Here is a 14,765-nt window from a genome sequence, read left to right on the forward strand (position 1 = left end):
ACGTCGATATCTTGAGTAAATCAAATCCGATTTCAAAATTTTTTTTTCCTGTAAGATAGTCGAAATAGTGAGGCTAGGTTCGAAGATGGGCGATTTTGGGTCGACCCCTCCCGAGCTGAAGCCCCATAAGTGCTTTAACGTTTTCCGAAGATATCTGCGGCCATTCAAATACTACACATGTAAGTGATACGTCAAATAAAAGGTATTTACAATACCGATCGACAACAAAAAAGTTTATGGAAATCGGATGATCCACTCGTTAGTTAGACCCCTTGGTGTGAACTAGGTACAGTGCGGCAAGCCGTTTTTGCTTGTAAGTTGAACGGATTTCAATGGATTTTGCTTTATTAGATAGGTATTGACCGTACCAATCAGGGAAATTTATGAAATTCGGTTTACCGGAGCGTGAGCTAGGTCTCTTGGAGTGAGCTTATATGTGGCTACTCGGCCGTACAGTGAACGTGGAGTATTTTGTTAATATCTCTAGTAAACTCTGACCGAATTTCATGAATTTTTTTTGTTTGAAAGGTATTATCGAATGTAAAGCAGCCGTACTACTTTCCACCTCCTAACAAAATGGTCGTCGGTCGCCATTTTGGATTTTTGTAAAAACAATAGAAGTCGGTGAAAATGATACTTACAAAGTTACTGATCAGTAGGAAATGATTGGTTATGTGTGTGGGGTGTTTCAAGCATCCCAAATATGGATATCTATTTATAAATATACACAGCTATATTGAGCTATATAACGATGTAGATAGTTCTTTTGAGCTATATACTGGCATATTTATTACTAAATTGTTTATTTATAGGTAAATATAGGTTAATATACATTATTGAAAAAAAAATTAAGTTTGTGTTACAGTTGAGAGGAACGTCGTACGGGGCTTCGTAATTGCGCTATGCGCAATTTTTAGGACGTGCACATAAGAAATTTACTTAACGACGTATACGGTCGCAGTAGGTTTAGGGCAAGAGTAGAGGTGTGCGCCGCCGAGTTCAGCCGGCGCGCCGCCGGCTGGAGGTACTCAGCCGAGCGCCGCCGCCGATACAAAAATATGACATCAGCCGCCGCCAGCCGCCGCCAGCCGCCGACTGTTTTCATCGGCTGGACAACAAAATAAGTTTAGGGCCTCATTCAACTAAATATCACGATTTTCAATTTCTCCGATGGAGCTTAGCGTTTCTTTGAATGGTAGCAATCGCAAATCTTCGTTCTTAACACGTAATGTCTTTTAAAAGCATAATTTCTATTATTGTTTAGGAATATGGAATATTTCATCGATATAAAACGGTTCGATGAGTGCTGTAAAACATCATGTATGTTTAATGTAAACTTCCTTCTGAGAAACCGCGTGGAATGATAAGAAAATTGCGATTTTTACTTATTATTATAATTTGACGTAAAACATTCGATTTATAAGTCGATTGACAATACAATTTGTATGGAAAAATTATAATTTCCTCGTTTTACGTCAACTTAAAACTAAATTAAATTAAATTAAATAAAAATCGCAATCTGCCTTAATGTCATATTACAAATATCTTGTGTTGAATTTTTATTTTTTTAAAAGAAATTTTAGTCGACTCTTACCTCACTTGCATTTCAAGAAGAGTTTTTTTTACTCTCTAGTGAGTCATAGTCATAGAACAGTCTCGGAATTATAAGAAGTAACTATTTTACAATCCAATCGGCGCTATTCATTCCACATGCATTTCCAACTTTATGACATTTACGTATGTATTATAATGTGTAAATCGTATGTGGAATGAATATCGTCGATTGGATTGTAAATTAAACTAAACTTTTTAAAGCTCTGGGGCGATCCACAAAATCTGCATCTTCCAGACTTATCATTATATCTCGTAATTACGTTTCCATATAGTTCTGAATATTTTGCACTATCTGTAACAATATTGTCCAGACCTACCTGTGACTCTTTCGAGTTACGTACTTTATGGACCATCCCTCTGCATTTTATGAAAAATAAACTCGAGTCGTACCACTAAAGTAATTAGTTTTTAACAACGAACTTCAGAAATTTCGTTGTTCTTTCGACTATTAGCAAACCCAGTTTATTGGTATCTTCGAATTAAATTTTCAAAAATTCAAAATTTGAAAGAAATGAAGTTAGTCGAGTTGGATAGGCGTTGGATTTATAAACCAGAGGTTGCTAGTTCACGCCCAGCTGTGGACATTATGAGCAAAAATCCTTTCACTTCAGATTTTGATGTCTAGTATGTTTCACTAAATAAAAATTAAACTTTGTTGGTTTTACACCAGAGTTCACAGGAACTCATAATTCTTGTATTAGATTAGAAATTAAGTAGATATTCTTATTAGCTTGATATTCTTATGAGTAACTGTAAAAACATTGACTTTTCTATGAATTTTTAGATTCTTTTTTAAATTATTCAAAATATATCGGCGCGCCGCGGCTGAGCCGAGCCGCCGAGAAATATTGTTTTCGACGCGCCGCCGCCGACACATCTACACATCTACAGCCGCCGCCGAGAATTTTTGACCGGCGCACACCTCTAGGCAAGAGTAGGGTGACCGACGCAATAGATGTACGGGTTCGTACGGGGCTCAGTCGCAGCGAACGCTCCGACTGTTCTGACGGCTCGTTTTTTATGTGTTTAATTCGCAAGTGGGTTTACGGTTGTCTGTTTTTCGTGAAATCGTTCAGAGCAATGAAAAAGCTCAGGCAGTCGGTTCATCTCCCCACTGCCGACGGTTGGTCCGTATACCAACTGTATTTCGGATCTACGACGGTATCGCTCGCGTAGACCCGAATCTGGCCAAATCTTAAAGTGTGTGAAAGAGCCGACAAGCATGAATGAAGTCCGGCATCTCTGAATTTATCCATACAACAATTCAATCGTGCTCAATCCATCCACCTTGTGCCAAACTGAAAGAACGTGCATGTCAGTTTTGTCTCTTCTCCAATCCCAATACATGGATTTCCCTGCAGTCACACGAAAATGACTGGATGTTAGGATGTAGGGTGTCAGGAAGGAACTTGTGGGTTCCCTGGTTCAGGTAATTTAACTATATTGTTTGACAGATTGACTAGAAACTGTGTAACGTAGATAGTCCAATCACATGATCGAGAGACGGTGATTGTTGTTAGTTATAAGTTTCACGCATCTCCAGTGGCGGTCCGGTCAATACAATGATACAATGTGTATGCAAAGAATCAACGTAATGAACGAGGAGGGCAAAAAGGGGGATCCAAGTGGGTCATTCCACTGTTAGTGATTCAACGTTAAAGTTCTTCCGGAAAGACCACAGGGTCCTACTCGAATGTGCAAGGTCAAGGTCAAGGATTCGATTCCGGTGTCAGACAGTTCCACATGGAATTTTTTCTAGCGATTATATCGCATTGGTAATGCCCTAAAGTTCACTCTCAAGCTTCATAATTTGGATAGTTGTACTTTTTATTGACCCAAAAAGGCTTTTAGTGAGGTCCGTAGACAAACAAATCAAACGAATTAAAAACATTTTATCTCATCCAACAAAATTCATATCCAAAAATTGAAATTGAATATTCGCTTATTTGCGTCAAGACTCTGAACGAACACGAACATGATATACATGACACTCTAAACAATACCTTCCAACGAAATTGTTTGTCCAACGGATCATAATTCAGTCACTGCTCAAAAGCTCCCCCGGAAGACCTTCGTACTCTTTGTTAAAATAACATACACATTTGTTATTTATACAATCAAAGCTTTTGAGATTGTTACGAGCCGAAAATTTATAGCTCTTTGTATAATACGGTTTTGTTGAAATAACACCGAACATTAGGAACAGATCACTAAAAGAACCATCAACAAAAAAGTTCGCCGCGCCGGAGAAATTAAACATATATACATTTTCCATAAATTAAAACAAAATATTCGGTGAATTATTTTGTTAAGAAATGTTAGTAGAACAATCGCATCTGTTTTTGTGTGTTTATATATATACACAATAATTATTCAGGTGATTTAAAGTTTTACTCCGGCAAAACTTTTCTTCCAAATAATATAAGTCGCTCTTTTATCTTCAATATATATATACGTACACGTATAATGAAGATGGAAATGAACATACACGTAGACGTATAACCGTCATATATACATACCTCACCAAATCTTCTAAAATGTTGAACAAGAAAATGTTTTTTGTTAGAAAATTATTCCAAATATATTACGGCAAAATTTCTGAAAATGATATGTGAATGTTTTGTGTGCAGTCGTATATGTATTAATGTAGATATAGATGGATGCGGGAGATCGCTATACATCATAAGTATATGTGTATCCAAATATCAACACATTAACATTGAAAACATAAGGATATAGTTGCGAACGGGAATATTATATTGTGAATTGTGAACAGAATACGACAACGTATTATATATAGTGAAATACTATCGTTTCGTTTGTTGGTTGGTTATTTGGTGTGATTCAGAAACACCTCATATACTACTCACATATAAACACATCCATATATTATATCGAAATGGAAACATCACACACATATTATTATGATACATAAAATAAATATAACGAAATGGAATACATCATATCATTTACATTTTATATTTGTGTGAAGTCACTTTTCCAGAAAATGGGTAAATTGAGGTACAACCGAAAACCTAGAAAACTTTTCAGGCGATAATATGCATGAAATTTCCTTTGGGTTTGACAAAGTATAATTGAATCATGCTGAGAAATAAAATGTTTTGTGTGGGGAGCATGTGTGTATGTGTGTTTGTATATTATTTTGCGAATTCCAATGCTGGAGTGTTTCGAGTGATTGCTGGAAAATCGTAAAAAAAATGAAAGAAAGAAGAGACGTACTATAAGGCAATTTAAAATGATCTCTTTTTGATGAAGTGTTCAATTAGCAAGTGATTATTTGTAACGATAATTGGCGATTTACTATGAGTTGAATATTGTGCCATGCCAATCATTGCTCGTTTTTTTTTCAAGTTGAATTGAATTAAAGTTACTTTTCTCCAAGGTAACTTGGGGATGAGGATATCCCCACCCCACTTGATTTAATATGACGGATTTTCATATAAAAAATTGTAGTATCGTGATGAATATCGTCTCTTTGGTGTGTTTTCGTGTATCTAATAAAATTACGCTATGCTGCACGATGTCTCCGAGTATACTATCTTGATTTTCTCCACTCAAAATGACTTGAAGAAATTGCATTGACATTTGGTCTAATGACAAGTCCAAGGTATGGGCGGAGGTAATGCCTTATATAAGGCAGGATGGGATGGCGTTTGTATCGAACTTTCGTGCCACCGCACATCCGATTCAATTATATATGGCATTACCTCCTCACTATATTTACCTTGGTAAATCATAGTCAACCATTTTGAAAAAAGGTGTCATTAGCATCGAACTATTGTACTAGGGCGCGCGTCCAAATGGTATTACCTCCGCACATATATCTACCTAGGACTTGTCATTAGACCAAACCTCAATTTCCTGTGGCAAGTAAAGAGATATTTTCCACATGAAATACATTTAATTCACCTCGGGGAAAAGTGGGAAATATCGTAGAATTTTGCTCTTGTTGGAATTTCCTATTTTCTCCCATCGGTAAACATATAACTAAATATTTGTCTCATAACCGGTAAATAATAAAATAAATTTGGCTCAAAAAACGTTTTAGGCATCCAAAAATAAGAGATTTTCATATTGGTGGAACTTATTCTTTGTTTTATTGACGAGTGGTGTCAAAAATACCTCAAAATTCCTATAGTTATGGCCACGAACACACGAATAATTTTGCGTTGATGGGATCGACAATTATGATGCTTTTTCCATTATAATCAGATATTCACTACAGGCTGAACAATGGATAACGTAGCATAATTGTCGATCTCATCAACGCAAATTTGCTCATATGTTTTCGGCTTATAATGTTTCGAAGCAATTTCCCTTCTAACTTTTTGTCAATTAAAACACATCCATTTCTCTACAACTCATCATTTTTAATCCTTTTTTGTTCACCAGATGGTGCTTCCAATGATGGATCTACGTATCGACCACTAAAAATAATCGTATTCGTTCTTGGATCCATAATGTAGTACAAAAACGGATGGTCTGCTTTAAATGGCAGATCAACTGTATCAACTGCAGAACTCATTACCATTCCTAAGCCTACGGATTAGATTTATCTCTTGTCTCATTGAATTTACTGAACTTTACTATTTCGATGGATTTACCTGTCGCAGCGGCTGCTTCAACACCATCCTCGTTGACTTCAATGATAGCTTTGTGAATGGCTTCTGACAATTGTATCGGTTCCGTGGGATCCAAAAGGCTTCTAAGATTGGCATTGCTCGTGAAAATTTCCGTCATGCCAAGCTATGAGGAAATGGATATAAACGATAAGTTTCAATAAATCGGATCACTTCCTTACGCACCTTCTGCAATATTTGACCCAGATTGTTAAGTACCAGTTCAATTTTGAACTTTGGTATTGTGATTACTCCTTCCCGCCAGTAAAAATGATCAGTGATCTGTTTGAGTTCCAGATTTGTTACTTTAGACTCAAGCGAGGATAAACCATTCCGACTATTCGGCAGCACAATAACAAAAACCAGGCCAGAGTTTTGGTATCTTATCTCCGCGGCACTAGCATCTAAATCGTTGAGATTAGCAAACTTGAAATGGTCACGTTTGGTCATGAATTCAGTCGGAACACTATTTGTCGCATTGACGAAAAATTCATCCCGATAAGTGGCTGCCTTGTCAAATTTTTTTTTCCAATCGTCTTTGAAGTGAATAGCATTCACGACAACAAGACGAGTCGTAGCATCGAATGAGTCCGGCTTACACATTTCTGTGATTTTGTTCTTCGTCTTTGTTGCGACGAACTCATTTATGGAACGTGCACAAGATTCGCCATCTTCAAAATTTAACGATTCAATATCGAAATTAAGTTTTTTGCTAATGACCTCTTTGAATGTCGATTTCACTTGGTAGCCTTGCTGTAAGTACAAACGGTTTGCGAGCGATAGCGCTGTTGATGGATTTTCGTCAGTTTCCGCACCGAGTCTAACTGTACGAAAATACTCTTGAAAGTAATTTGCAATCGTCTCCTTGTCACCCTGTAAATGCAAAGCATTTTGTAGTTGCTTCAACGTCTTTCCTTCGGCTCCTTGTATTAAAAGTGCCAGAACGTTGGCTACGGAAAATGGCGAAACTATTATATTGCCATCCCGTTCCTCCGAACATTTCTAGTGAAAATGGGAAAATGTTTGTCGTCACATAAAATTATTGAATCCACAAAATTTACCTCATAGAAATCAACAGCGAAACGGCTAATTGCTTTTGAAAATTCTAGAAACCCCTCGCTCTCAGTATTAGATGTTTGATCACTTAATTGGGCTGAAATGCCGATATTTGTTATGGCAATAGGGATTAACACGAAAACTGAAAGAAAAAAGTTATAAAATACTAAAAAGCCATGTGAAGTAATGTGATTAACAAACTAGAGTCCAAAACTATCATCAAAATAATAAGAATGTCGCCCCGAAATGTAGGCACCAATTTAGTCATGAGTAGATTAGTCTTAATACAAGCGAGTCTTTAAAATCATACAAAAGAAAGAACCAGTCTCACTTGAATTAGACCATTCCCTATAAATTCGAACAAAGGACAGAGGAAGGCAATTTCAGTGTTATGAGCCCTGAGACCAAATATACTGTAAATGACAACAGCAAATGTTGTGTTATCTGAGAAGTTTCTTAGCAAAGGACGGTGGAGCCGCTATGGATGTTCAAAGTCGAATTAAAAAAGCGCGACAAGCTTTCATCTCTCTACACAATATTTGGAATTCGACACAACTAACGAGAAACTTGAAGCTGAAATTCTTCAAATCAAATTGCACCTCAGTATTACTCGACGGTTGCGAAACTTGAAAAATGACATCGATAATCGAGAAAAAATGCAAGTTTTCGTCACTCGATGCCTTAGAGAAGAAACCTGAGAATACACTGGCCAGAAAAGATTTCAAACATCGAGTTATGGAACCAAACAACATCAACAATTGTTGTGGAACCTACAATTCGACGCCCTGCGGGAAATATCACGAAAACCGCACTGGACTGGAACATACAGGGGACACGGAAAAGGGGCTGGCCCTAAATCTCGTCGTCGACGAAGCGAGGAAAGCCGAGAAAGAATGGAATGAAGTCAAGGCACCCGTACCGAACCGAATACGATGGCAATTAGTAGACTCTCTATGCTCTCTCGAGGAGTAAGGCGATAGATGATGCTGATGATGATGAAATGTTGTGTTTGTATTCGATCAACACACTCCAAGAACAGGCACGAGAACAGAATTTAAATAAGAGGCCTCCACGACACAGTAGTCCAAAATTCTCAGATAAATTCAGTTCCAGAAAATACCCTAAAATGTTTGTAACCTAACAATGTATGAAATTTGATGAAAAACGTAATTTCTTGCATTGTCACGACGATAACTTGAGTAATTCTAAACCGATTTTCATGAATCGCGGTATCTTATTGCAATATTAGACAGATCGGACGTGTGAGAAATTTGCGACCAAAGCAAACCTAAGATTAGACAACTCCGACGAGTGTGAAGTTTACGGCCCGAGCGAAGCGAGGGTCGTAGTTTACACGAGTTGCGGTTATTTATTGCAATATAAGACAGCTCGGACGAGTGAGAAGATTATTTCGATCACTCTTGGAAACTTCCCGGATCTTAAAAAACTAACACGGAATTTAACGCGAGTCGTGATATTTTGTTAATTACGAAAGAAATAAATTTATGAGCAAAATGAGATTGTTTGTATTTTTTTTTTAGATCTTATGTATGATGGTTGAGTTCAAATAAATTTTTTGAGGTCAAAATATTGCCACTTTCTTGAACTTCAAAAATTGTCCATTCACAACCAGTTGAAACGAGCCGTCAGAACAGTCGGAGCGTTTGCTGCGACTGAGCCCCGTACAAACCCGTACATCTATTGCGCACGTGACCCTACTTCGTCCGTCGCCCTACTCTTACCGTAAGCCTATTGCGCCCGTAAACGTCGTAAAATTCTTATGCAATGTGTACGTCTTAAAAATTGCGCATAGCGCAATTACGAAGCCCCGTACGACGTTCCTTTCAAAAGTAACACAAGCTACACTTCCCACTGATCAGTGATTTTGGAATTATAATTTTCACCTATTTATATTGATTTTACAAAAATCCAAAATGGCGGCCGACGGCCATTTTGTTAGGAGGTGGAAAGTACAACGGCTGCTTTACATTCATTAGTACCTTTCAAACAAAAAAAAAATTCATGAAATTCGGTTAAATTTTACTCGAGATATTAACAAAAAACACCACCTTCACTGTACGGCCGAGTAGCCACATATAAGCTCACTCCAAGAGACCTAGCTCACGCTCCGGTAAACCGAATTTCATAAACTTTTTTCCCCTGATTGGTACGGTCAATACCTATCTAATAAATCAAAATCCATCTAAATCCGTTCAAATTTGACTGACCTACAAGCAAAAACGGATTGCCGCCCTGTACCTAGTTCACACCAAGGGGTCTAACTCACGAGTCGGTCATCCAATTTCCATAAACTTTTTTTTTGTGGATAGGTATTGTAAATACCTTTCATTTGATGTATCACTTACAAGTGTAGCCTTTAAATGGCCAGAGAAATCTTTGGAAAACGTTAAAGCACTTATGGGGCCCCAGCTCTGGAGGGGTCGACCATCTTCGAACTTAGCCTCACTATTTCAACTACCTTTCAGGGAAAAAAAATTTTTTTGAAATCGGATTTGATTTACTCAAGATATCGACGTGACAGACGGACAGACGGACAGACGGACAGAAGGACAGACGGACAGACGGACAGACAAAATTTTTATTGCGGATTCGTTATCTATGAACATAGGCAAACACTTTGCCCTTACCGTCTGCTTCGAATTCCATCAATTACACACGGCATCGTAATCCTATAAGCCCCTTCGTACTTCGTACGGGGCTAAAAATCAATTAAAATGAATTACGATATTTATAACAGTGTCATTGATTGATTAAGAAGTTTACAAATGACTAAATAACAACATTATTTTGGTAAAACTTTCAGTCAATGGACCTGACCCGCCCAAAGGTGGGACCTAGTGTTGGTATAGGCCACTGCTTTACGGACGTTCCATACAAAATTAGATGCCAAATGTAAGTCTGGACTTTTTAACCCATTTAAAACCAATAATGAAACCTATTCCTCAAATGAAACCGGCATAATAAAACAATCTGGCCGAAGTTTTGAAACTTAAGTTGGATCAAGCGTAATTAACTGAACGTAATAAAATGTAATAAAATTATACCAATTAAGAACTGCATTTCAATTCAAATTCAAAACGATAAAAAAAAATTGGTAATAATTTCGAACAATTTATTTATTAACGTTATCTGTTTATCGACCGGTTAAATATGATATCCATCCACGCACAAGTAACTATATCAACTGACTGAATATCTAAGCATATTTGAGCACAGTATTTATGTGTTATTCACGGTACTGAAATTGAATGTAAATATTGTGAAATCATTGAGGTTGAAAGAAGTTTAGCATTTTGTTGTTCGTTAGGATAAGTCTTTTATCAACAAATTCTATTGTATGAACAGAAATTTATTTTGCTTATCGATAACGTACCTGCCTTTCTATATGACTACCACTATTTACTTCCTTTTCCACTAATTTCCATAGAGAATGCAAAAAAAATGATGTCACATTATTCAGACATACGTGTACCTATAGCGACAATGTTGGCGAGCGTACCAGCTAGCATGAACACTGAATTGACAATTGTGAAATTTGTAAGCTTAGGTCACTTAGCGATAAAATAGCTACCGCTTAGGATTCTTTGAATTGTATGTTTTAACTGATGCAACAAAAAGCAGTGACTACAGTTATTTCATCAGCCTTCGAATATTTTATATGTTTATGCTAGAAGCAGTTGTGTGAAGTCAATAATTTTGATGACACGTCATTTCTACCATAAGGGGCCATTCACAAATTACGCACGCACCAAATTCGAAATTTCAGACCCCCCCACCTCCCTTGCACGCGAAAATGTATGGAGAAAATGTCAAAAATGTATGAAGCGTACGCTTTTGTCAAACCCCCCAACCCCCTTAAGAGCGTGCGTAATTTGTGAATGGCCCCTAACCATGTGATTATCGCATATAGTTATACCAGAAGCCCAGAAGTCCAAAATATGCAGTTCTGGGAAATATTATCGCTCAAAGGTGAAATTATTGATCGAAAAGGCGATCACTATCGCCCGGAACGTGATAATATCTCCCAGAAATTATCACCCTGGGTGATATCACACACAATTTTGTGGTCGATCTTATCATCATATGGGCAACATTATCAGCGAAAAAAGTACGAATGAAAAAGGCGAAGGTAGCAATCGACCAAAAAAGAAGGTTGTGAAGCATTCCGCTTTACAACACGTAAAAAACTTAGTGTAAAAGAGATGCACGATTTTGTGAGAGATTTTCGTACGTTTACTCACTCAAAATCTTGCATCTCTTTTGTACAACTGACGCAATATTTTGTACAATGGACACAGTCTTGCTAATCGGAATTTAAAGATACGGTTCCAGAGATCTGTACGGAAATAATTTTAACGAAGTCATTCAGATGTCCCTTGACCAATTCATTTAATTTTTAATGTCTCCTCCTTCTTCCTAACCACCGACCGAAGTTATCTGAGCGCTGCTTTTACCAATTTTTACATAGAAAATTGTGTTACATTCTTCGTCTATTTCCCATTATACGGTTCGTCCAAAGTTCTCTATTTTCTTTTTGATAAAATTAATGAAATAATAAATAAATGCGCAAATCTGAGAACCCAGCAGCACAGTAGCTTTAACATAATGGACTAATTATCTTTTATTCTTCATCTTATAACCGTCTAACGAGTAGTACTTCGAAATGAAAAACTTCTTCACTTTTGTTATTGTTTATCTTTTTATTGCGTTAATAAATCCACTTCTACCATTTTCATTCATAAAAAAAGTATATAATTTAGGAAAATGAATTTTCTTGTGCTTAAAAATTATACAGATGCATCGTTGATGACCCCCATCACTTACGAAATGGAAATCGTGCGCACATTTATATATGGGAAAAAGTAGATTCTTCTGTTACATTTCCTGTATGCATTATTTATGTTCACATATTACACATATAATAAGTAACAAATATTGGCATAAAATATTGTGTTCATTTATAACGGAACATGGTGTATCTGCAATGTAGTTACATTTTGAATGAAAACCAAAGCGAAAGCACAATCTTTTCGGGTGAAGAGTGTTGGATGTGTATATTTATATGTATCGCTGATATGTATTGCGAGAAATAAAATGTGAAAATATTTATGACTGACTTTACACATCATCCATCCCATGATTATTGCGGAAATCGTTTCATTTTTCATAACTTTTTATGGAAATGAGAAAAGTTTTTCTGTGGCTTTTATAGTTTTTTGTATTGAGAGAGAAACACTGAATGTGATTCAGTCAATATCTCTTTATTCAAATGATTTGGGGCTTTGGTGAAATTGTACTTGCATACAATGTTTACAAATGTATTGATAAAGCTGACGATATTAACGATTTCAACTTTACTTTGCAAACATTACAATTTCGAAGCGGAACTCAAACCTATTGGAGTAAAAATTGTGTTCATATTCATAGCAAACGGATGCGATGAGCTATGCGTAACGATTTTCCCTAGCGGGCACTTCTTTTATACGTAAAGCCACTGAATCGATGAAGATCTTTTACTTCAAATGTTCAGAGAGAACATTCTCTATGAATTTATTGGGTTAGGCTCGAAACGGGTCAATAAATCTTTTTCAATGGCATGACGATGGATGTAGATGAGATGCTCTGAGTAATCTTCAGTTTCGGTTTCATGTGATTTTCAGGATCGACCTGAACCTGTTACTAGATGATGCAGGAATTAGACCAAGTTTTTGAAATTCGTTTGTTTGAAATTTGTGAAAAATCGCTGTTGATATGAGTTGACTACTACTAGAGTGGATGTAGCATGAATGAAGAAAGTGAATCAACAATGGCAAAGAGCATTTATTGTTAAAAAAAAAGTGGATTCTTGGTCCAATTCCTTCAGTTTCAATCTTCACGTATAAGCAAAGGCATTGGAGAGGTACTTATATGTGTTGTATACGTTGTTATACCGATTAAGACCCGTGACAGCTATATCTCTCATTTCGTTCCGTTGAATTGAATTTATTTTCCAATGACCTGTCGGATTCGTACAAGGATAGTACACGGCCACAAAATGTATGAGCCAAATGCCTATGTTTACACTGCGCTTGCGAAATATTTGTCATTTGGATCATACATTTTGTGTCATATTTTGCAGCCGTCGATTTTGCATACATGTTTCACGAACTCAGAATTTGAAGTGAAATTATAAGAGAAATTGAATCAATCCAATAAAATCTGAAAAAAAAATTTGGTGCCACGACTGGGACCCGAACCCAGAGTCTCCACCTTGCCGGGGTGTTGCTCGAACCAATTGAGCTACAGTGGACATTTTAATTTCAGATCTAATTTCGAACCGTTGTTTCATTACTGAAGCATGTATATGTAGTGGTAGCGCAACCGCGTTGGATTTTTCACGAACTGTGTACTCATCTTTACTGACTCTTGTAAACGAAATTGGACAAAACTGTATCAGATATGACAACAACGTCTTTTTAGCCAAAGAATGTCTTCATTTCTCGTGTTCATTTTACCAACGCACTGTCTAGCACCGAAGCTGACTTTGACGTCACTCAAAAAGAGGACTGAACCGATCAAAGTTGGCCATTCTTTTTCATACAATGGCTATCAAAAATTTAAAAAAAATAGTCAACAGGTGTGTTTTTGGCCTTCTAATTGAGTGATGTCAAAGTCAGCTTCGGTGCTTGACAGTGCTTTGATTTTACACATAATATGTCTTTCAGATTAACAAATTGACAAGCGCTCAGATATATCATATATATACTGGGACGGCTAGACATCTGCTATCGAAAATGATGACAAAAGTGAAATTTGAACTGTGTTAGTATTTATGGCAAAATGTATGTTAAGACCATTGAAGTAAAAGAATTGTTATCAAACATTTATCAAAATAAGTAGCAGATTCAATAATTTCATTGCTTGTAGCTATCTTTTGAAAAGCTAACAATGTCTGCAAATTATTTTGTTTTATTTCGGAAAAGTTTTCGTCGAAAACGTCCTCCTTAACGGCAGAAATAATTTTTGCCAATTTCCTTTACAATTAAGGGCGAAAAAGAGCAATAAAGTTTTAATTATTTAATAAATTTTTAATGTGCTAACAACATTAAACAACAATGTAAAGGAACTGAACTAAAATGTTTAACCACAGTTAAAAAGTTCGACTTGAACATGTTGCACATGATTGTTCCCTCCATTTTTTTTGTGTGATGCACAATCTCTGCAGCAAAAGTTTTTAACAAAAGAAACGATTTTTCGAACGAAGGAGAGAAAAAAAAACTTTTTGAATTAAAATATTTTGAGGTATGCTGTGGATACGTACATACTGCGTTCAAACGGTTTTATGTGGCGCAAAATGTATAGACTATACCGAAGCCAAAACCGCAAGGAGTGTATATACGTATGCTAAACAGTCTTTAACGTTATAATCTTATGTGAACAAAAATTCAATTTTAT

At 36.5% G+C, this 14,765-nt stretch overlaps 1 protein-coding gene across 1 annotated transcript; it reads right to left on the reverse strand.

Annotated features, from left to right (window-relative positions):
• Positions 1-5,717: 5,717 nt before the first annotated feature.
• LOC119072311 (serine protease inhibitor 42Dd-like) lies at positions 5,718-10,503 on the reverse strand. The gene is made up of 5 exons (XM_037177495.1): positions 10,376-10,503; positions 7,316-7,452; positions 6,441-7,256; positions 6,240-6,381; positions 5,718-6,174 (listed from the first exon to the last, which is right to left on the reverse strand). The coding sequence occupies exons 1-5, from the start codon at positions 10,389-10,391 to the stop codon at positions 5,990-5,992; spliced, it is 1,296 nt and encodes a 431-aa protein (XP_037033390.1). The 5' UTR covers positions 10,392-10,503; the 3' UTR covers positions 5,718-5,989.
• Between the last annotated feature and the right edge of the window lie 4,262 nt (positions 10,504-14,765).

Source organism: Bradysia coprophila (assembly GCF_014529535.1).
Source record: "Bradysia coprophila strain Holo2 chromosome IV unlocalized genomic scaffold, BU_Bcop_v1 contig_81, whole genome shotgun sequence".
Classification (NCBI taxonomy): Eukaryota; Metazoa; Arthropoda; class Insecta; order Diptera; family Sciaridae; genus Bradysia; species Bradysia coprophila.